This window comes from Coffea arabica, chromosome 11c, assembly GCF_036785885.1.
Source record: "Coffea arabica cultivar ET-39 chromosome 11c, Coffea Arabica ET-39 HiFi, whole genome shotgun sequence".
Taxonomy (NCBI): Eukaryota; Viridiplantae; Streptophyta; class Magnoliopsida; order Gentianales; family Rubiaceae; genus Coffea; species Coffea arabica.
Genome location: NC_092330.1, coordinates 34,410,501 through 34,432,720, shown reverse-complemented (window position 1 = coordinate 34,432,720; position 22,220 = coordinate 34,410,501). Strand labels below are relative to the sequence as shown.

Sequence of the window (22,220 nt, the reverse complement as noted above, 5' to 3'; positions counted from 1 at the left end):
TGGTCCGGTGGTCACGCACGGGAGGTTAAGGGTTCGGCCCTTACCTCCCACCAAAAAGTTATCACAATATGTGACGGCCTTAATTGGCCATTTTGGATGAATTTCTATTCACATCGAGTCCCCCTCTCTCTCCTCCTTTAGATTAGGCTGATTAGGTTATAGGAATTCTATCGTTGCGACCAAAAAAAAAAAAAGCCCAAATCTTACGAACTAGGTCCCTTTTTAGTAGAGTACACAAATGATGGCCATTTTCCAGCTCCAATAGTCCCAAAAAGTTCACATGCCAATGTCACAGATCTCATGCATAAAATGCAGGTTTCAAAAGAACTATTTGACCAAATAAACTATTCAAATACTCAAGAACACTTGTAACAAACATGGGAATCATTACTCTAAGCTAGAGCGATCCAAGTGAACAAATAAAAGATTAAACATGTTTTAGTCTAACTGCAATATTGGGCCAAACTATATATGTATATATAACCAAAGACAAGAACATTTTCCAATGACTACCATCTTTAATAACTTCTTGGAAGAAGAACAGTGCAGCCAACAGATACTCCAAAAAGGAAGATGAGGAGGCCAGTGAAGTTGACAATCAATGCCTCTTGCCCTCTTCTTAAGCTCATGAAGGTGAATTTCTCAATCAAGCCGGTCACAGCACTCACTATTGCCATGGAAAATATAACCATGCCAAGCAGGACATGCCATGGTGCTAAATTTGCTCTAGTTGTGGAGTCTCTGGCTCGGACCCAAAAGGCAAAGAAGCCAAACAGCCACTGACAAAAAAAAAAAAAAAGTTCAGAATCTCCCATTAGAAAATTGAACTGGTAAGAAACACCTACCTATTCAACAATCAACACAATACAGCCAATGCCGACTTGGAATATTTGTCCTTCAATTATATATTTTTCATTGGGCTAATCACAATCTATAGGCACATAATACAAGAAAAATGTTGACAAAGTCAAACATTCTTTTGTTTTTTTTTTTAATATGATTTTATTACCAGTAGCCCATAATGGTGGAATCAATACACACAACTGATTATTACTCAATAATCCACATTTAGTAAGATGAACACTACTACTTACATGTATCTCGAACGAATTCACTACAGTAGAAATATGCTGGAGTATTATTAAGCATACATGAGTTAGCAGTTATTATACTACTAAAAATTGATTAGAGGTTTTAATTACCTGCAAAAAGAATAAGCTGGCAGTAGAAATGCCAAACCAAGAGTGCAAGGTATACACATGCGGGATTCCAAGGTCATGATGGTACTGAAAAACTGCATACAATCCCACGATGGCAGCAAGAAGAGCAATGAAATTCAAAGTCATGTGAACCAATTTCTGTCTCTTTCTCGTTGCTGGGAAAGTCTTGTATGTCATGATAGCTGCGACAAAAATACCAATGACAAGTTGTTATTAATAAATTCAAGAACTCAAGTTTGTATATTATACTACTTTACTACTAGTCAAAGATGGGAATTCAATATCAAGGTTGAAATCATTTTGAAAATTAATTTGGAACAGAAACTCGAACAGGCCTTTTTGATGCTCTAGCTAGACCATTAGACAAACTTTGGAACGTCAAACACAAAGAAAGAAAATTAGGAGAAAAATTGGAAAAGAAAAAAAAAAACTGAAGCATGAGTTATGATGTAAAATAAAACACATAATAAAATATAATGCACAGCCTTTCAATATTTTTTATCGTTTTAATTGTGAACTGTTATATTAGAAACTTGAAAAAAAAAAGGTATTATATCAGAAACTACTTCTAAACTTTTTTGTTTTAGTATAAAAGATGTCATAGAATGTGTCAACTCCTACTTTTTTTCCTTTTACCCCAGTGACGAAAAACATGAACAAGCAGAAAGAGTGGGAAATCAAAGTGCCAATACAAAGAAGATTAGAATTGCATTGGACAAGAAAAAAGACAAACAAATTAATGCACCATGTGATGTCAATAGCGTATAATGTCACACGACACCATTGGTCAAAACTTTGAGTATTGAGTAATTGTACTGTGTACTTTGACAACCGAAAAAAAAAAAATAATAAATAACAGATTGATGTGTAGTGTACCCGTCTAATCGCACCAGGCTAGTCCGGTGGTAGTACAATCACAATCAGTTAACAATGGTGTCTTGTTATTAAACAAGGATTCGAACCTTGCCTTCCACCGATTGTCATATTATATAATTTTTTAAAAAATTTAGACGGGTGATTCGGCGGTGGTTCTATCCCTATCGATCCCCGTAAGTCCAGTTATACCTCTCATAAATAGATTAGGATAGAATAGGAGTGGGCGACTTTGACCACTCAATCAAAACTTTCTGGACTGTTTTTAGTGCAAGTTATTTGTCTATGAAAACTACAAATTTAGACTAAGCAGTATTATAGATTTCTTCTCCATCGTTTAATGGGCTTTAAGTGATTGTAGGGAAATTAGTGCTCGTTTGGTCTTATTTGCCCGGACTTAAAGGCCAGTGAAGGATATTCAGGGCTTTCGGTGCGAAAATGTCCATGAAAGATGTTATTCGAACAATCAAGGCCGTCCCCCTAGTTTTAAGAATTTGTACTTTTGACCCATAAAAGTTGAAAGTTTATGAAAATCTCCCTTATAAATTATAACTTTGTCCCTGTGAAAACCTTAAGTGACTTTTATACACCCGGCTAACATGGAGAAAGAAACAATTTGGTCAATAAGCAAGAAGATGGGAAATTTTACTCACTGTTTCCTACTCAATTCTCATATTTTATTTTAGCTTTCTAAAAATTTGAACAGAGAAAAAGACAACTATTTTGTCAAGGAAACAAGAGTTATCAAACTTTGAACGACTAAATTAAGTCCAACTCTTTGACCTTCTTCCAAAGCTAGAAGAAATCAGTTAATACAAGCTCTTTGATTAGAAAATCTAGAATTTAGGCAATAATAACCGGAAGTATCAGCATAATCAGAAGCCCTTCTTTGTGTTTGTAAGGTGAGAGTGGACTCAATTACAATGATGAAGAAAAGATTAGAAGTAGAATTGAAGCAGAACAAACTGAAAAGGGGCTTGCCCAACTTATATCATCATCCTTAATTTCTTACCTTGTCCTGAGATTAAGACAAAGCCAATGACCATAAACAAGGGGTGCAGCTGCATGGAAAAAGGAAAATTATAAGCATAAATTGAAGAACACATAAATCTTGATCAGCAAAACAGATGAATAGAAAAACATCAATTTTCATGCAGCAAGAAAAGTATATTACATTGAAAAGCTTCAGCTTGTTATCTGATTTGAAGGAAAGTCCTTCCCTGAATTTGAGAAGCCAAACCAGCACAAGAATGAAGATTGCTATGAAGACCAAGTGAGCAAACAATGAAATTGGCGTTGCAGAAGTTTGGTAGGAACTGCTTTTGAGTGCCATTCCACTGTGTCACTACAAGAGGAAAATAACTGCTAATTAAACACACACACACACACTTAGACACAGGAAATGAGGATCTTCTGTATTCGTGTTGTTGGATGAAGAAGAAGAATAACAAGAAGGAACGTTTCAATTTGTGGGATGCACCCAGTACACCAGTTAGTGTAGAAATGGATGCCACAGGAAAAATATTTAATTGAAAAGATTGAAATCGTTTAGTGGCAGGCTAAAGAAGGATTTAGAAAGATAGAAGAGACAGATGTGACTTCATTATATTAGAATCATTAGTGTAAAAAGAGGTTCAAAGAGAATATGGTTGTGAGATATGATACTGTGTGCACAGAAGCAATCAAAAAGCTACGGCAAAGGGATATGGAATCTAAGGAGGCCGCTTTTCTTGCTGCCACGAAATTGATAGTAGATGACAACCAAGAAGCTGAGGAAAACCATCTTGCCGGCTAACCTATTACTGTATTATATAATCCGGCCATAATAGATTGAAGAAATTAGGTACGCTCTGTCTTGTATGTACATTTGCATTGTAATCAAGAATAATATGTTGGCCTTACGGGTGGACCAAGATTATTCCAATTACTACAATTTTATGGTCAGTGCTAATAAACTTCTGCAGATTTGTACAATTACCCTTTTCATTACTTGGTCCATTCACTGAATTCCACCATAATTTATACGTGTACGTGGACACCTTCCCTTCTACGTACATGTGGTGGCCGTCTCCATGTTTTGACCATTGCTAGGACCATTGCTAGGACCAATCAGACCATGTGGTGTGCCAAGTGTACAACAACAACAACAGCAATGTACTCCCTCCCCTTTTTTTATAACTGACATTTAAGATTTTACACATCAATTAAGAAATATTTTTCATTGCTTAAATTTATACACTACTTTCCTTTTGTACCCTTATTAATTGTCCAATTCACTCATGTTTTCTCTCACTAGAATACTAAATGGTACTGTTTTATTAGGCCAAAAGCAATAATTACTAGGATTGTTACAAAGAGAGAAGCAATAATTACTAGGAGTAGTAATTAAGAATCCTGTATTGGAAAAGAGAGATAAAAGGGTAAAATTGTGAAAAAATAATTAATACTGTATGGGAATAATAAAACGACAGATAAAAGTACACTAGAGCAAATTTCTTAAACGTCAGTTATAAAAAAAGGGAGGGAGTAGCAGAATTTTTAGAATATATTTTGAAATATTTAAAAGTAACAGGAATTTTTAAAATATATTTTAGAATATTTTTTAAATATTAAAAAAATAAACTATTTTTTAGAATATTTTTTAAAAATTTTTATAATATTTAAAAAACTGATATGAACATAATCTATAATATTGTTTTTCCTCGTATTTGAGATATTTTGGTGTTGTTAAACAGTTGATGCCAAAAGGCACACAACACTCACGCAAAATTTGGCACATACATTACATTACCCTTTTTGTGCACCATCTTTTCTTAAGACGTGTTTGGATGTGTTTCAAGAGATGTCCAATTTTATTTCAGTCATCCGGATCAGAATTTACCAGAAACATGAATACAGATTAGCTGATGGGTGAAAGATTAAAGCGTAACCGTTTCCAAATGCTACGTCTTCTAGTACCACTCATTAACTTCCTTATCAAACAGGTTCAACCTGGGTGCCACGAATGTTCTGCCATAGTCACCACGGCTAATTGAAATTCGACAGGTGAATGAAAGTTAGCCAAGTTTTAAAGCTTTTTTACTTGGAAAACAACTCAGTTTGGGCACCACATATTTATATCAAGTCATAATCATGTGTCTTGTCACTCTGTCATCACAATGATGTCCTGCTGCCGTAAATCTTGTACAAGATGATAACAAATTCTTTGGTACATTTGTTTTAGGGATCATTTCAGAAACCTCCCCTGAGGTTCCTGACAATTTCACTTAACTCCTTCTTTGAGGTTTGAAAAATTACCCATACCTCCCTTGTCATTTAAAATGATAATTTTACCCTTAAATATTTTAATGAAATTCCCTTATTTGATATGCTTATACTTATAATGAGTTTTAAAATTATTTTTTCCTTTTTATTCCTTTTTTTTAATTAATTTTTCTCCAGTAAAACTGTAAAACTACCACTATTGCTTCTAGTTTCTATTGTAATCAAATGTTAAACTAGTGATTTTTTGACGAGTTAATTTTATATGTAATCCAATGTTTTTGTTGATCTTTGTCTTCATTTTTTTGGTACTAAAATTAACAATAAATCAAAAGGAAATGGCGCAAAATGACTACCAAATTGTGATAATCTCACTATTCAAAAAATTCATAAACTCTAAATGAATTATTTTAACATTTTCTTTTCTATCTTATAAATCTAAATTCACAATAAAATACCATCAAAAGTATCTTATCATAGTGATAAAATTATTATTATATTTGTTTATCAAATAGTAATTATGGACATAAAAATTTTGGCACATTTTCCTTATAATTATACTAGATAATCTTATAATTGTATAGAAAAATAAATCAAAACTCATTACACAAGGGCATTTTGGGTATTCATTTAAAAAATTGACCAAGTCAATATTATTTTAAGATTTTGTTAATAAAACTATCAAATCAGAGGAGGTAAGTGTAATTTTTAAAATCCTACGGAAGCTAAGTGAAATTATTAGAAACGTCAGGGGAGGTTTCTGAAATTATCCCTTTGTTTTATGGGTTACTTAAAAAATCTCTAGGTCAGAATTAAGTCGCGCAAATGTAATATACTGCTGGGTCCGTTTGGATTGAGTGTTTTTGCACCTGTTTTTTAAAAATTGTTTTTCACATTCCAAATGCTACAGTAAATGCGTATTTCAAAAATAATTTCAAAAACACCATATCCAAACAATATATCAAAAACAACTCCAAATATATTTCAATTATGTATATTTAATTTGTATATTTTAATAAGTATATTTCAATTTGTATGTTTTAATTATGTATTTTAATACGTATATTTCAATTATATTTTATTATATTTTAATATGTATATTTCAATTATGTATATTATATATATATATATATTATATTAATATAAATATATTTATTTCAATTATGTATAATATTATATATATTATATCAATTGAAATAAACATTATATATTTATATAAATACATTTATTTATATATAAATTTATAAATATATTTATTCAATTTTGTTTTATAATATATATTAATATGTATATTTCAATTATGTATATTATACATAAATTATATTAATAACAATGTATATTATATATATTATACATTTCTAATATTATATATTTATACATACATATTATAAATATTTTATTTCATTTATAATATATTTTTATATATTTATAATATATTTACATAAATATTATATGTTATATAAATTATATATAATATAATATATAATATATTATACATTATACATTTATATAAATGTACATTTATACATAATATATAAATATTTATGTATATTTATAATATACATTTATATTATGTATAATATATAATATAATACATTTATAAATTTATATTAATATACATAATATTAATTTTACATTTATACATAATATTAATACATGTATACATTTATATTAATTATATTAATGCATTTCTACATAATATTAATATATATTTATAATATATTAATTTATACATTTATATAATATTCATTTATAATTTATACATTTTTAATAATATACACTTATACATTTAAATATACATTTATATTATGTATTATATATAATATAATACATTTATACATTTATATTAATATACATAATATTAATTATATATTTATACATAATATCAATACATATATACATTTATATTAATTATATAAATACATTTCTACATAATATTAATATATATTTATAATATATTAATTTATACATTTATAATATTCATTTATAATTTATACATTTATAATAATATACACTTATAATTTATAATATATTTATAATTTATACATTTATAATAATATACACTTATACATTTATAAATATATTTATATTATGTATTATATATAATATAATACATATATATATTTTTATATGAATATATAAATATATTTATTTATAAATATGTATAAATGTATTATAAATGCATAAATGCATATTTATATAAAAATATAAAAATTATAATTTATAATTTATAATTTATATATTGATATAATATTCATTTATAATTTATACATTTATAATAATATACATTTATACATTTGTAAATATAAATGTATTATAAATGCATAAATGTATATTTATATAAAAATATAAAAATTATAATATTCTAAAAATACTCAAAAATATGTTTCAAAAATACCTCTAAAAATAATCCAAAAAAATCTACAGTAAAAGTTTGGCACATTTTCCTTATAATTATACTAGATAATCTTATAATTGTATAGAAAAATAAATCAAAACTCATTACACAAGGGCATTTTGGGTTTTCATTTAAAAAATTGACCAAGTCAATATTATTTTAAGATTTTGTTAATAAAACTATCAAATCAGAGGAGGTAAGTGTAATTTTTAAAATCCTACGGAAGCTCAGTGAAATTATTAGAAACGTCAGGGGAGGTTTCTGAAATTATCCCTTTGTTTTATGGGTTGCTTAAAAAATCTCTAGGTCAGAATTAAGTCGTGCAAATGTAATATACTGCTGGTTTTTGTCACAATAATATACAAGTAAATCTGTAAAACTGATCTACCAAAGCCCATGTATACAAACAAGGGAAAAAAGAAAAAGAAAGGAATTTCTAAAACCGATCTTTACTTGGTATTTTTATGAAATTAAATTTTTTTTAGGCCTACTAGTCTAGTGCACTTGAAAATGGTAGTATGTAGAAATGGAATGAAATCATGAAAGATTTCTTGATTACATTATTATTTCGTTCAATCTGGGGTCTTAAACGAAGCAGTCTAATATTGGGTAATAGAGAACATATTTTAAAATATTATCCAAACAGAATCTATAAAATCGGTCCATTTAAGTATTTGGATTAGCAGATTGAAATATTCTCCCAGGTAACAGTACAGAGAGCCGAATAGTGTTTTAAATAAGCTTTAAGTCATGTAAACTTGGATAAGGTGCAATAAATAATGCGCCAACTGCCAATTAAAGGAGTCCACAATATTTGGGAAATGTTAAATCAGAACTATTCACGGGAGAACCAATTCAACCATGTTATTAACTACGCTGAAAAATATCCCCACCATGATTGGATTTTTGCTTTGAGCAGGAGATTAACTCATTGTAGTTGGCTCCAATTAAAAGAAAAACAAGAAAACGTAATGTAATCCGGGCTTCAAAGCCCCAATGGCACAGAAAGAGGCTAGGGAAGGACTTTTAGATTTCTCCACGCTATTAAGTTCAGGATTCAAATTTTGAAACTAACGGTGGTTGAAAATAGGAATGGCGTGAAAAGGAGTGGAAAGACAAGTGAAATAGAAAGCGTTAATTATGATTGATTTATTGATTACTAATGAATCTGTTTAAATATTTGGGATTAGTGATTTAAGTCCAAAAAATTATTGGACCAACTCAAACTCGGCGAATCAAATTTTGGCTCCCAATATTTTCTAATAATTCGAACTAATCATCTTTTTTTTTTTTTCCATTTGATTACCGAGAACATGAGCAAAAGCAGAGTTGGAATCATAATTCTTACCAAATAAAACTCGTTTTGACTGAGGCTGCAACAGCTAATAAGAGAATAATGTATGAACTTAAGCTTATGAAATATATCGTAATCAAGTGATGGTGTGCTACCAGTTTGTTATGTAGAGACCGGATGGCCAAACACAGAAGAATTTGACTTGAAACGGTTGAAAGAATCCAAATCGATTTTTGCCGGCTTGAAGACTTTGAACAACTGCCAATTTGTAGCCATCCCAAAAACCAGAATCACTCATCTAATGGGGAGCAAGATTTATAACAAGTCATTTCACAAAAGAATAAACGACATTAAAAAAAAAATTATGAACGCGTATTGAAGAATAAAGAAATTAAAACCCTACTATCAGAGTACGGATTACCTGAAACAGTTCTTCTAACTGGACAAATTGAGTGGGGACAAATTAAATCTTTTCCAAGAAATATGGAAGCTCTTGAAGTTCAAACTTGTTTTAAGTTCCCAGTGGATGATAAAAAAAGTTCGAAGGTTAAGCTTGGATGAAAATTATTTCGAGAGGAAAGGAATGAGTACTATTAAACAGAATTTTAGGGATCAGGGATTACAGAAATATAATATAGTATATGGAAGAAGCAAGATTTAATTTATAGAAGAACTTTAACTATAGGAACTTCCCTTACATTTTTTCAATCATGGCATATTTCATGAACTGTTACTTGAAAGAGTTAGAAGGTAAAAGCTAAGAGGTTGGAATTTTAGCTTCCATTGCTAACTAAAATTGCTATTACTTAGAAGAAAGAAAAGGAAAGGACACGAAATTAATTGTAGTTTTTGTTGTTTTGATTTTAGTAATTTTTTAACATTTTTTTTACTAATTTTCTAATTATAGATGGACGTTGAAAGAAATTCATTTTTTGTCAAATAAAAAATGTCTAACAACACAATTTATAACGGGAATATGATACATGTAGTAAATATTTATAATTGATGAAAGATTCATAACTTATTTCATTCAATAGCCAATGTTAGAGAATGAAGTCAAGGATCATATGCATTCGGAGTTTTTTTTTTTTTTTTTTTTTGCCAAAATAATCTTCTATTCATAAAATATTTCTAAACTAATACAATCAAAAACTTTATTTCTTTTCTAATGTATATATTACAACGTACACGCCCAGAATGGAAAACTAATTCCACGAAATCTTATATTTTCCATTTTTTTTTATAGGATCCATCCCCATTATATTAATCATTCTTTTTATTTTAATGAATGAACAAGAATGACAGTTTGATTTTTCTCAGAATGCAATGCCTGTTCTTCCAAAGATCAATGGTTAACAAGTCTTGACTCTTATATTATGTTATTCTTGATATTTTCAAGGTTAAATTCTTATTCTAATAATTGTGGTTTTTGAATGCAATTCTTATTCTTATTCTTCACTTCTTTTTGCTTTTGACATGGAATTCTTTTATGTCAACTTCAATTTTGAAGACTCTTTTGTCCAGAATTTATGTACACTTCAAAATACTAAAATGAATAAAATCATAACTTTATTATAGATATAATTACAAAAAAAAAGAAAGGAATTGCAATATAATATTATGCAAAATTCTAAGAGATACAATGGTAGTAGAAAATAAGAGTACAATTGTTGGTAGATTGGATATTTCTAACCAAATTTTCACACATGGTCATTTTCGTTTAATTTGGGAATCTACGTGGCAATAAATAGATCAACGTGACAACAAAGATTCAAACTTTCCTTTTCTGTTATTCTACATGATAGTGAGGATAATTAGATGGCAATAATAATATCATTATGAAAATAAAATTTGGAAGTGAATCACATTGGTAATATTTTTAGAAAGAGAGTTATTTTGGTTAAAAAAAAACTCATGCATTCACAAAATCAATTAAAAAGAAAATTCAGAAAGAGACTACTTTAAAATTTTGTCAATTTCGTTATTGTGATCTGTAGTTTTAAAAACTGAGGGGAACCAATAGCCGTTCTATTGTTTTCGTTAGAGTATTTATTCCCTTTTATGATAGTATAATTTTTCTTTTGGGGTAAGAATAGTATAATATTGTTGTTATCTAGTTTTTTTATCTCCTCTCTAAATCTTAGAAATATTCACTCCCATTCTTTAACATCTTTTTTTTTCTTAAGGTATAAGTAGAAAGTTTCAAAGTCACCCGACCCATCCCCCTCTCCCATTCTTTAACATCCTAAATCATCTAAACTCTCACATAATATAATTTACAATTTGATTTTGTATAGCTGCAATTTGTAATTCTCAATATCATCTGTTTGTAATACCATCGCAACTTATATATAGAGTTGAAATATAAACCAAATTATTCAATATTTGAATCTAGTTCGTCTTAATAAAAATTTATTTGAGTTTGGTTTACTAACTAGTTAAATCAAACTTGAAAACAGTTTATATACAATAAACTTTGAAAGTCAGACGGATCTTATTTTGTTTAGTATAAAATTAGATTTTATATGTAAAAATCTTAATCTACTCGAGTTTGACTCGATAAAAATTCATTCAAACATGATTTGTTAAATAAATTAATTAAATTTAACAAAATTTCAAACTTGTTAAAATAATCAAACAAGAATGAATACTAAAGTGTTTAGTTTAATTAAACTCGTTTACACCTCTACTTGTATATATATTCATTCAATGATAATTTCTTGTACGCTTGAGACATGCTGGCTACAAACAAAGAAACTCAAACATTATAACCACCCCCTTCTTCTTTTCCTTGTAAACATTTTAATTTATTTCTTTTAAAATAAGCATATATGGCAAACCTGTATCATCCAATAGGTGATTTTTCCTATACATGAATAAATAAATAAACTCAAACTTTCTCACAAAACTCACTTCCTTGAGTTCTTAACTTCACAATAATTTACAATGTAGGAAAGAAAAATTCACCTCTCCAATAAACCAACTTTTTTTTTTGAACAAAGTTATCATACTAGTTTGCCAAACTGGATGTGTTGTGAAGAAATTGTCCTCATCTCATCGGGTCCTCATGAACAAGCCATAGTTACACATAACGTGCAAGGGCAACCGAAACATCAACTGTAATTCCAAATAGAAGAATTGCCAGTCCAAGAAAGTTAACCAATAGAGTTTCTCTGCCATGTTGTAGTTCCAAGAATGTTACTTTCTCCATCAATCCAGTCTCTGCTGCACAGATTGCCATGTACAACAGTGCTCTACCACCAGAAATATGCCATGGGAGTGCCCTCGCCCTACTGTCGAGCGAGGTTTGTGGAACCATGAACGTAATGAACCCAAATAACCACTGCAAATCAAATCTAGAATAAGTCTAAAATGTGTAAATGCAAGTTACTGACACGAATGTAGATACATACATACATATATACAAGCGTGCGCGCGCACAAAACACACACACACACATATATATATATATATATATGAAAGCTATTATTGGCACTCCCATAGTTGTTAATGTGTGTATTCTTTAACTATACAACAAGCACTTTATAATGACATTCTTACTCATAATGTTCTCCAATTTTTAAAAGTAAAAGACACTAAGGACGAAGAGAAACTTTTAAAACTAATTGACTACCATTTCATGAAATTTTTTTTTTCTCTAGCGTTACATTTACTCCACTAACATTGTGGGGCTATTGTATTTTATACAAGTAATACTGTCTTGTCCAAAAAATAAACTTCACGATATAATTTAAGAAGTGATTAAACATAAGAGGTTGGAATTACTCAAGTTTTACATTAATTACCTGTAAAATGTAGAGGGAGAAGGTGCCGATGCCTATCCAGGAATGTAAGCTGTACAAATTCCTTATGTTGGCCCTGTCATGGAATTTGAACACAGCGTGTAATCCAACAATCCCCAAAGTGATTGCTACCAAGTGAAGGAACATATGAGCAACCTTCTGCACGTTTCTTGCTGCTAGTACTGTCTTGTAAGCCATCATTGCTGTTATCAAGAACCAGCATACTAATTGTTATAGCATTGTAATAAACACCTAGGTAGATTGGGTCTACGAGTCCACTTATATACTATATTATAGACGATAAAGTGAAGCATTTTGATGGAAGAACTTTAGTGATAACTAATCCTAAAGTTCTTATGCTTAGGTTTAATAAGCGTTATATGTGGTTTATGATAAAAACAGATCAACAATTAGTATTCACCAAGCTATTGAGAAATTGCATGCAAAAATCAATATAGAGTCGTGTTATACCTTGACCAGCTAGAAATATGAAGCCGAAAAACATCAGAAATGGATGAACCTGCCCAAAAGCAACAAATACAGAAATGAAGGTCAATCAGAAGTTCAATTGTGAAGACTAAACTGACTTAAAGAGCTGTTCCTCGTTTACATTGAAAATGCGGAATGGATTGTCGGAATCAAGATTCATTCCCTCACGAAAATGCAGCAGCCAAACAAGCAAAAGAACTATGGCTATTATACCAAATAAATGTGCTAGAACTGTCAGACGTGAAGCAGATTGCCGATACACGTACACGTCCATGGTGTCTAAATTTTGGTAGAAATGGGTACTAGTTTGGAGGGAAATGTTCTTTTTGTGGAACAATGAAGTCTAACTTGGTTCTTGAATTTGAATACTATCAATGTACTTAAGGCTCATATATATATATATATAGGGTGGTGTGGAAGAAGGACAATAATGCTATTGGTTTAGGGGCTTGCTTAAACTGTCAAGCTTGGAATTTATGTGAGGAGACTTGATACTTTGGTAAGGCATATCAAAAAGGAACTTGGGCTCCTGGTACAGACTTACATTCATAGAGAAATTGGAGACTCTTTTTAGATCTGGCCATGTGACTTGTCTTGATGTAATTGGTAGGTAGAAATATACATAATAACCATAGAAGATGTAAATTGCTAAGAAACAAATATAATATGAAATGAAATGTACAATGTGACTAAAGTAAACCATTAAAATATGAAATGCAATCTTAACTGTCACACAAACTAACTCCTAAAAAATTGTCGTAGAAATTACTTGCAGTGCTTAATCACTTTTGTTGCCTTTCCAGACTTTAACAGCTGGTCCTTAACCTCGTCATTCTTTTTGTTCTTTTTGGTTTTAGGTATGGTGGGGGAAAGGGTGGGGAATGACACTTTTTTTCTTGCTGCATGTAAATACAAAAAAGAAAAAATCCACAAAGGTATCTAACAATAGAAAACAACATTTTTTGGGAGTGCCATATTCAATTTTACAAGAATTACAACCGTAGTAGGATATTAGTAATAGATTTTTGTTTTTAAAGTTTCAATATTTTGGCCATTAGTCTTCCTAATTTATATTTATCTATCCTCAACTCAAACATATTTGAGCACTTGTACTGCTGAAAACCAGAATCAATCTGAGACTGATCGAAGACGTAGGAGAATGAAACCATATAAAACAGTTACTGCATTAAAGGACATCCTACCAAAACCCTACTGGTGCCACTATCGATACAAAATATTAATTATAATCACTTTTAGGAAAAAGTATACTGTGGACCATATTTTTAGATGGTGTTAACCTTTGCATGTCAAGATTATATTGGTTTCAAAAGAACACGTATCAGTGAAGACACAGAGAGACAGTTTTTAAAAGTTGAGGATTGAGTCAGGTGGGCTCTGCAACTTTTGCAATTCAAAGAGCATATGTTTCTTGGCATCTTTGTTTATTTTAACCTTTGCTTCAAGAGAAGGAGAAGCATTGGAGATAAAGTAGATTGGCAAAGAAAGTTTGGGTGCTGTTATATATAACAAATTATATTACACGGTTGCAGCATAAATACATCATCATGCACCCTTTCAAAGACCATCGTAGTTATCTTTGAAAAAGACCAAATTTTTACTCTGGGATAATCTGTAGCAAACAAATTAATCTGTTTTTCTTTTCCCTGCACTGTTATCCTTTTTAGCTAAAATTAAGGATAGAATACAAAATCCTAGGAAAGTTTTCGAATGAGTGTCTAGAACTCAACGGTGGATACACTTTAATATTAGGGAAAGAATGTGAATAAATTGAGAGAGGCGAGAAAAAGAACCTTTGCTGGAAGAGTTGGACTGCCTTTTTTCTTTTTTCTTTTTTCTTTTTTTCTGGAAGATTGGTGGGGAAGTAGGAGTTACTAGTCTTGCTACACCAAACTTCAATTTGCCATTGAAATTTGTTAGTGATTTTAAAATATGTTTATGTCTGTAATGATGCTACACCTTTCTTTGCAAGGATTTTAATGTTTGGATGGTTTTTTTTTTTTTTTTTTTACGGCATCTTTCTTGACAAATGTGTCTATATAAAAAGATAGTTAGAAATCATGTTTTAAGTTTTTCAAAAACATGTTTTTTAGAACAGGTCCAAACAAACGGAGTAATGTGAACAATGCATGTCTAGGTTAGTTGAATTACTTGAAAAAAAAAAGTTAGTTGAATTACAGTGGCAAGTCACCATGACTTTATAAAGCTGGAAAGACCCTTGCAATTAGGATAAGGATAGAAGAAGCCAGTTTAAAAGATAAAATTGCACACCATGTAATTGACTCTTACAGCTTGTTACATTTTACAGCAGACTGAGAACTTATAAAATGAAGTAAATTACATAGATTAGATTGATAATTGGTCCATCATGTTCAGGATATAAATTACACATAATTTTTTGTTCAGTTTTTTTTAACAAAGATGGAGTGGAACTGCAACCATATTCATGATAAACTGAAACATAGACATTTAACTTGTAAGATAAGATAGCAAGATGAAATGTAAAGACATCTAGTAGGTACCTCAAGAAGATCATCTTCAATGCAAATTAAAAAAGTTCATTGCCTATGGCAAATAATAAAATGTTAGCTCAAAAATGTAACACCATGAGAGACCATTTCAATTATAAAAGAAAGACCTCTATTTTCAGCACGTACCCGAGTGAAACTAAACTAAAACCTAGATTACTACATTTAATGAGCTTTTCCTAGTTTCTCTAGACGATAAACCTATCTGACAGCTATGAGCTAACCGAAACAAGATTCACAAGCACCTGTTACTTCATTCTGTGTACATGCACTAGAGACAAGCCTATGATTAACAGTGGTTCAAATGTATAAACTAGCTTATGCTGCTTCTGAATAGCAGGCAACATGAAAAGCTTCTATGGGATTGGCACTTTGATCCTCACTTGAGGAACTCTTGGATGAAACTTTACCAGCAGAAAAATTTCGGTAGGGCCGAATAACCGGGGGCAATAATAACCCTGATTGTTGGTCCATAGTTAGCAGTCGGCCGCACTTGCTGCACAGAACCCATTCAGGATTTAATATCTAGAGGGAATAGCAGCATAACGACCAAAACAGTAAGAGAAACTTCACCTGCAAACTTTTGTAAGGATAGTCCGATAGCTGCAGACCCAATGCTTCAAGAACATAACAAAATATATCAAAATTTTGACTTATGGTTTCGTCACAGCAAGGCAAAAATAAAATTGTATGTTACCAATTATCAAATCTTTAGAAAAATTATAATTACCAAAAGAGTATATAAGGCTGTTTCAGCATTAATACCAACAAAATATTGCAAAGCCAAGGAAGCATGTTCCTGTTACAGGGAAATATTAGTGCATTCCATCAATGATAAATCAATGTCAAATTCCATCAACAACACCAGCAAAACTGTGCCAATAAGAATGTATGGCCACATGCAAATGGTAGCCAAAGCCATACCGTAATATGCCGAAATACATTATAAGCTGAAAACCCCCTAGCATGCATGTAGCTGCCACCCTTTACAAGCAAAAAAATAGTAATCCGTCAAAAGTTATCATTACTCTAAAATTAAAAAACAGTGTTTAAATAAGCAGAAGAAACAAGATACAAAATATTCCACAAGTTTTACAACTAACCAAAAAGAAAGATAAATGGAAAAAAAAAAGGAGGATGTTTTGCAAACTCAAAACTAATGGGGGGAGGGGGGGAGAGACAGAGAACTAACAACACCTTTTATCTATTTTAAAGCAGCATAACAAGGAACATGATTTTAGAACAAAGATTTTGCAGGCCTACTAAGCTTCTTCTTAACAAAATCTATTATACGACATTTTGCAATACTGTTTCAGATAGGAGTTAGCTGGAACCTATCTTGCTAAGTAATCCATCAAATTATGGAGTCGAGACAACACAAGGGAGTAAGTTTAGTCAAGCTCATAATGACTATTTTTGAGCTTGATTAGTACACTAAATCAAATCAGTTTAAAGTTTAAAAGTGCCAATGCCAAGTGAGAGTTGAGTCCAGCACAGTGCTAACATGCAGACCTGTAGTTAGAAAGAATGGTCGAAATTCAAATATTGCAAAATTGTGTTCCTTGTACACAATTCTGTTAATTATTAAAACAGCATTTCTTTCAAATTTTATCCATTCCCATTTTCACCAAAGGATTCTGTTTTTCTACGCAAAGTCTTCTTTGCAAAAACATCTCCAGATCGAGTAGGCCTGCATGTATTAAACCATATACAGCATTCATTGCGAAAACATCTCCAGATCGAGTAGGCTGCAGTCACAAATGCTAAAACCCTGGACAGTTTATGAACATTAAAATGTATATACTGGGAAAAACACAATGACAAAATTACACCATGTTGCAAATGCCATACACCTAATCAATTGCATATTCTTTTAGCCAATATTAATGCAGATTTTAGAAACGAGTTCATGAAAAGAACAAATGGATGCCATAACCAAAACAGGAAGTGTGAGTGTGTCCTTTAGAAACATCACATTTGCATATCACCCCGTTTGCCAATGGTAGGATAAAAAGTCCTTTCCTAGTTCACAACATTTGCCATCTCATCTACCATGTGCGTACCAAATAAATTCCTTGTTGGATACAAAAGATGCTAATAAAACTTTAAGTTGTTTGAAATGAACTTTACCAGTTCTTTTTTCTACAAAAGGAACACATTAACTCATAAGCAAAAGAAATTGTAAACCCGAACACAATTGTAACTTATCATCATGCATCCTACCAACTTGTCATTCAGACTGCATTGCTAGATTTTTTTTTTCTCTTTTTTTTTATAGTGTGTGTGCTGCTTTTGTTCTAATTTAAACAATCACACCTAACTTCACAGATATCAAATGTTAATCTCAACAGCAGAATATACCTAAGAATTCATTAACATAGGTTCTCTACAGGTAAATATTCAATTTGCTCATGAACCATCCATAGCATTCAACCACTTCATGGCAACAATGACTTATGCATGGAACATTAAACACATGAATCAAACTAGAATACCACAGCAATGACGAATTCAAGACATTTGTGCATCTGAACACTAAGATCACCTCATCTGGTGAGAAGAAAGCCACAGCATCAGGAACAGTGGAACCGGATGGATGCAATGATATTATAGCTCTAAAAATAGACGGAAACAGCAATTCAATTACAGAAACCTTATCAGCAGTGACATTGCTTACTGATCCCTGTCTAAATTTACTATGAAATCCATGATCCTTTGAAGACTCGATTGAACTTTCAGAAGAAGGAAGCAAGGAAGCTCTTTTCAACCATTCCAAACGCTGGTATGTAGAAGTTTTGACATTTGGGACCTCTTTTTCTACAAGGGTAAGAATATCTGATAGTGTTCTCAGTTCACTTAGCTCTTCTAACACTACAGGAGCACAATGTTTCTTTTTAGCAGATTCCACACTAGCAGCATCATCAAGGTGAGGAAAAAATCTTCTTTTCTGATCAGTGAAAGCCTTGAGAGCCAACCTGCAGACATTCCAAACCTATAATTCAGAAGAGAGAGAATAGCATTCGACAGCTAACAAAGAAGGCAAAAGATACACCATTGAAGAGAAAATCAAAGATTAAATTGAGCTAAGGTTGGTTATATGCTAACAGAGCCACTACGTAGGATACATATTTACATGCCAGCACACCATTTAATGCTACTATTAACTGTTATATCACCAAGTCATTATCAACCTTATGAATAAACCCGCAACCCATGACTTGAATGCCATACAGCTGCTACAGGCCAGCAGCCAGTGAATTGTAATGTGCTCAATTTCAGTCCTCTTATTTCCTCGACTTACACTAAGAATTTCTCAGAAAAACTGGGGATTGGAGAATTCAGAAGTAGCAATCTATGTTACATGGACTCAGGGGGGGGGGGGTCAGCTATGGGTGCCTGTCGAAGTGTCAGATTCGCATATTTGAAAATTGTAGGATCCGGAGATATGTGTCCAATTTTGGGTACAAGTGTCATAGATGGATAAGATTTTTAGAAATAAATCATTCTAAAATTTATGCACAATGACGTATAAAGAGTATTTTAATAAAAAATTTCAATTAAATGTGCAATTAGGTTGAAAAGAACCATAAGCTTGGTTAGAAAGGTAAATTTTTCAAGTATGAGGGGCTGAAATTATATTAAAAAGTGCAAAATTGTAAAGAGATTAAGTTACTTGATGAAAATGATAATTAAAGTCAAAATACAGGGATTTAGTTGCAAAATAAATATCATTTTCAAACCCTATATTCCTCATCCCTCATTCAGCAGTGCCGTCACCTCATTTACTGAGCATTTAAAACGAATCAAAACACAGCACTTCTTCTCCAAAAAACAAAGCCACTCTTACTCTTAGATGCAATCGTTGCTACAATCCCATATCCACCAATGAAAGAGAATCAACAGCTCGTATGTATCAAGCGAAAATACAGCAGGTGTCGTGAGTATTTTTCTATTCAAATCTCTAGCAGCTTTCTCCTTCTTTGTTTCTCCTCCGCAAAGCCACCCTTCTTCCTCTTCCACTCTCTTACCATCTCATGTGACTTCTTATCCATCTCTTCTCTGCCATCAACATCACATCTCACAATAGTCAACATATCCAAAAAAATTTTAGCACATCAGGTACAGATTCCATACCCATACCCATGTCATATCCAACACGGGTGCGCCTGGGGTGAATGGTGAGTCCATGTAACATAGGTAGCACTAAGAACCCAGAACCAATTACTAACGTGTCAGATCATCAAAGAAACTCGTATAATTTGACTTAACAACACAAACACCTGCTAATACAAAAGAACAAAACGGTATAACCAGCAAATTAAGGCTCTAAAGCACATAAAGAGAAGCCCCAAACTGGCATGGGCTATGTAATGAAGCTGCGTTCTTAAACCCAGCAAACACATCAGTCTGCATGTGCAGCAAAGGATTACAGAGGTTAACTACACATAACCTATAAAGCTACATTTAAGTCATTTTTTATATCTGCTTGTCCTTTTCCTGAGGAGATAACAGTATGCAACTCAAAAGCTGAATATTTAGAATTCTCAGACTTGTAACCTCTCTATTCACCGTTCAGGAGTTCCATTTAGCAGAAACTATGCAAATTCATCCTTTTATGAAGGTCAGCACACTGCAATATTTTACAATCTGACAAAGAGGTTGACTTTCGAAAAAAAGGAAAGACAGGACTAGATGAGATCAAATCTAGCTAGAGGCTCTTAACCTCTAGCAATATATTGCATCCACAAAGAATACCAATAAGACATTAATAAACAAAATACAAATTGATTGGGCCATGTTAATGAAATAATATTTACCGAGTTCTGTCTACAGCAGATGCACCAGCCTGACCAGCAAGTTGACGTTTCCATGCATATGCAACAACAGCACCATCTGGACAAACCAGGGGCATATGAAGACCCCATGAATTACTTCTGGAGCGAAGAGATTCATTGAGAACCCCAGAATCCTCTAACTGCTTACCTGGAAAAAGGAAAATGTTTATTAGCACCTGACAGCAACAGCTAAGAATGAAAAAAGGGTGACATAGATAACACTTACAACAACTAGCAACCTCATTTATGAATCTGTTCCATTTACATTATTTAATTCCTCTTCCATGTACATAATTCAGGGGCTTTCCCATCATCTTCCTATCCTCTTTCATTTTTAAGGAACCTAATCAGTCCTTTTTCACTTTTCCTTCCACACATAAATGGACAGCACTCTCCTTTCTATTCTTGTTGGTGGTATTTTTATCCATCTCTAGCCAAATGACGCTTCGTCGATCTCCTCTATAATCAACATGACAAACATCGACATACATACTGTGAATAATCAAGACCGTTGTCTTTCTTTTATCTCACCAAATATGACCCTGCTGCTTCTCTTAATAAACTGTTTCCTGGCAATAAAAGTTCAAAAGCATGTAAATAGCTTGCCCCTGTCTCCGCCCTCCCCTTGCATTCACTACGTAACAATGTACCATATTTCGAACATAAACAAACCAAGCACCCTCAATAAATCTAAAATAGACAAGCACAAGCACACAATCTTCAAACCTTTTCGGACAAGTACAAACTTCAAACTTTATCTATAATGTGAACTTAAAATACACTTCAATCCTCAAAATCCTAGTCTTTATCATAATCATTTCAAAGAAAACGCAAAAACCAACACTAGCATTCAAATCTTCAGAATATCATAACATTTTCTATAATTCAAAGCGCATAAATCCATAAAAATTAACAAAAATTATTTTTAAAAGAATTTGCACACTAAACTTAACAAGCACACGCAGAGATGTGCAGAATATATATATATACCGATGGTGCGGAGGTCTTGGAGGTATTGGCGCATGGAAGCTTCTTCTTTAACGATTAGCTGCAAGGGTTTGGAGGATTGCTGATGCGGCTCGGAGGCAGCGACGAATAGGGCTTCGAGGAGGCGATCGGCGCCGATTCTGATGTCAGCAATGAGGCGGCCAGCTTGAGCTAGCCGGTCCATGGCTAGCGCGACCTGTTTCGGTGGCGCCTCAGCAGTCTGTTGGTCACTAGACGGTGCTCCGGCGGAAATTGCCGCCGTCTGTGGTGGTGCCGGAGATGGCTGCTGCTGTTGCATTTAGTCTTAATTATGAGTTGTGTTCTGATCTAGGGGTTTTGAAAGGAGTGGAAATTTTTAGTTGGGTTGGGTTCAGACGAAAAGAGGAAGGCGAAAATAAATAAGTACAGTATAATTTTAGTGAAAGGTTAAATTGCTAAGAAATTAATTAGGGTAAAAAATAAAAAAGTCACGTGATAAATCTAATATATAAAAAATTTCGGTGATTTCAAAACG

At 32.0% G+C, this 22,220-nt stretch overlaps 3 protein-coding genes across 3 annotated transcripts; all 3 read right to left on the bottom strand.

Annotated features, from left to right (window-relative positions):
• Positions 1-301: 301 nt before the first annotated feature.
• LOC113716532 (probable ascorbate-specific transmembrane electron transporter 2) lies at positions 302-3,925 on the bottom strand. Its single transcript, XM_027240913.2, has 4 exons — positions 3,268-3,925; positions 3,106-3,154; positions 1,203-1,402; positions 302-779 (listed from the first exon to the last, which is right to left on the bottom strand). The coding sequence occupies exons 1-4, from the start codon at positions 3,424-3,426 to the stop codon at positions 519-521; spliced, it is 669 nt and encodes a 222-aa protein (XP_027096714.1). The 5' UTR covers positions 3,427-3,925; the 3' UTR covers positions 302-518.
• Positions 3,926-11,894: 7,969 nt separating this feature from the next.
• Positions 11,895-13,691, bottom strand: LOC113716566 (probable transmembrane ascorbate ferrireductase 3). Its single transcript, XM_027240953.2, has 4 exons — positions 13,460-13,691; positions 13,321-13,369; positions 12,853-13,052; positions 11,895-12,389 (listed from the first exon to the last, which is right to left on the bottom strand). The coding sequence occupies exons 1-4, from the start codon at positions 13,610-13,612 to the stop codon at positions 12,129-12,131; spliced, it is 663 nt and encodes a 220-aa protein (XP_027096754.1). The 5' UTR covers positions 13,613-13,691; the 3' UTR covers positions 11,895-12,128.
• A 2,184-nt stretch (positions 13,692-15,875) lies between these two features.
• LOC113715399 (mediator of RNA polymerase II transcription subunit 27) lies at positions 15,876-22,081 on the bottom strand. The gene is made up of 7 exons (XM_027239581.2): positions 21,710-22,081; positions 20,702-20,867; positions 18,430-18,859; positions 16,809-16,868; positions 16,615-16,683; positions 16,458-16,501; positions 15,876-16,380 (listed from the first exon to the last, which is right to left on the bottom strand). Exons 1-7 carry the CDS (start codon positions 22,002-22,004, stop codon positions 16,203-16,205), a joined length of 1,242 nt encoding a protein of 413 aa, XP_027095382.1. The 5' UTR covers positions 22,005-22,081; the 3' UTR covers positions 15,876-16,202.
• Positions 22,082-22,220: the final 139 nt, after the last annotated feature.

Bases quoted from the DNA above. Each gene is read 5' to 3' on its own strand.
- LOC113716566 (XM_027240953.2), bottom strand. From the start codon at position 13,612: ATGGACGTGTACGTGTATCGGCAATCTGCTTCACGTCTGACAGTTCTA. The intron at 13,053-13,320 runs GTATAACACGAC...TCTTGATAACAG, and splicing joins CATATTTCTAGCTGGTCAAG to CAATGATGGCTTACAAGACA. The intron at 12,390-12,852 runs GTAATTAATGTA...TTTGATTTGCAG, and splicing joins TCTCCCTCTACATTTTACAG to TGGTTATTTGGGTTCATTAC.
- LOC113716532 (XM_027240913.2), bottom strand. From the start codon at position 3,426: ATGGCACTCAAAAGCAGTTCCTACCAAACTTCTGCAACGCCAATTTCA. The intron at 1,403-3,105 runs GTAAGAAATTAA...TTTTTGTCGCAG, and splicing joins TGTCTTAATCTCAGGACAAG to CTATCATGACATACAAGACT. The intron at 780-1,202 runs GTAATTAAAACC...TTTTTTTGTCAG, and splicing joins CCAGCTTATTCTTTTTGCAG to TGGCTGTTTGGCTTCTTTGC.
- LOC113715399 (XM_027239581.2), bottom strand. From the start codon at position 22,004: ATGCAACAGCAGCAGCCATCTCCGGCACCACCACAGACGGCGGCAATT. The intron at 18,860-20,701 runs GTAAATATTATT...GAATGTCTGCAG, and splicing joins TCTGCTGTAGACAGAACTCG to GTTGGCTCTCAAGGCTTTCA. The intron at 16,869-18,429 runs GTGATCTTAGTG...TTGCTTGTAAAG, and splicing joins CTTTCTTCTCACCAGATGAG to GGTGGCAGCTACATGCATGC.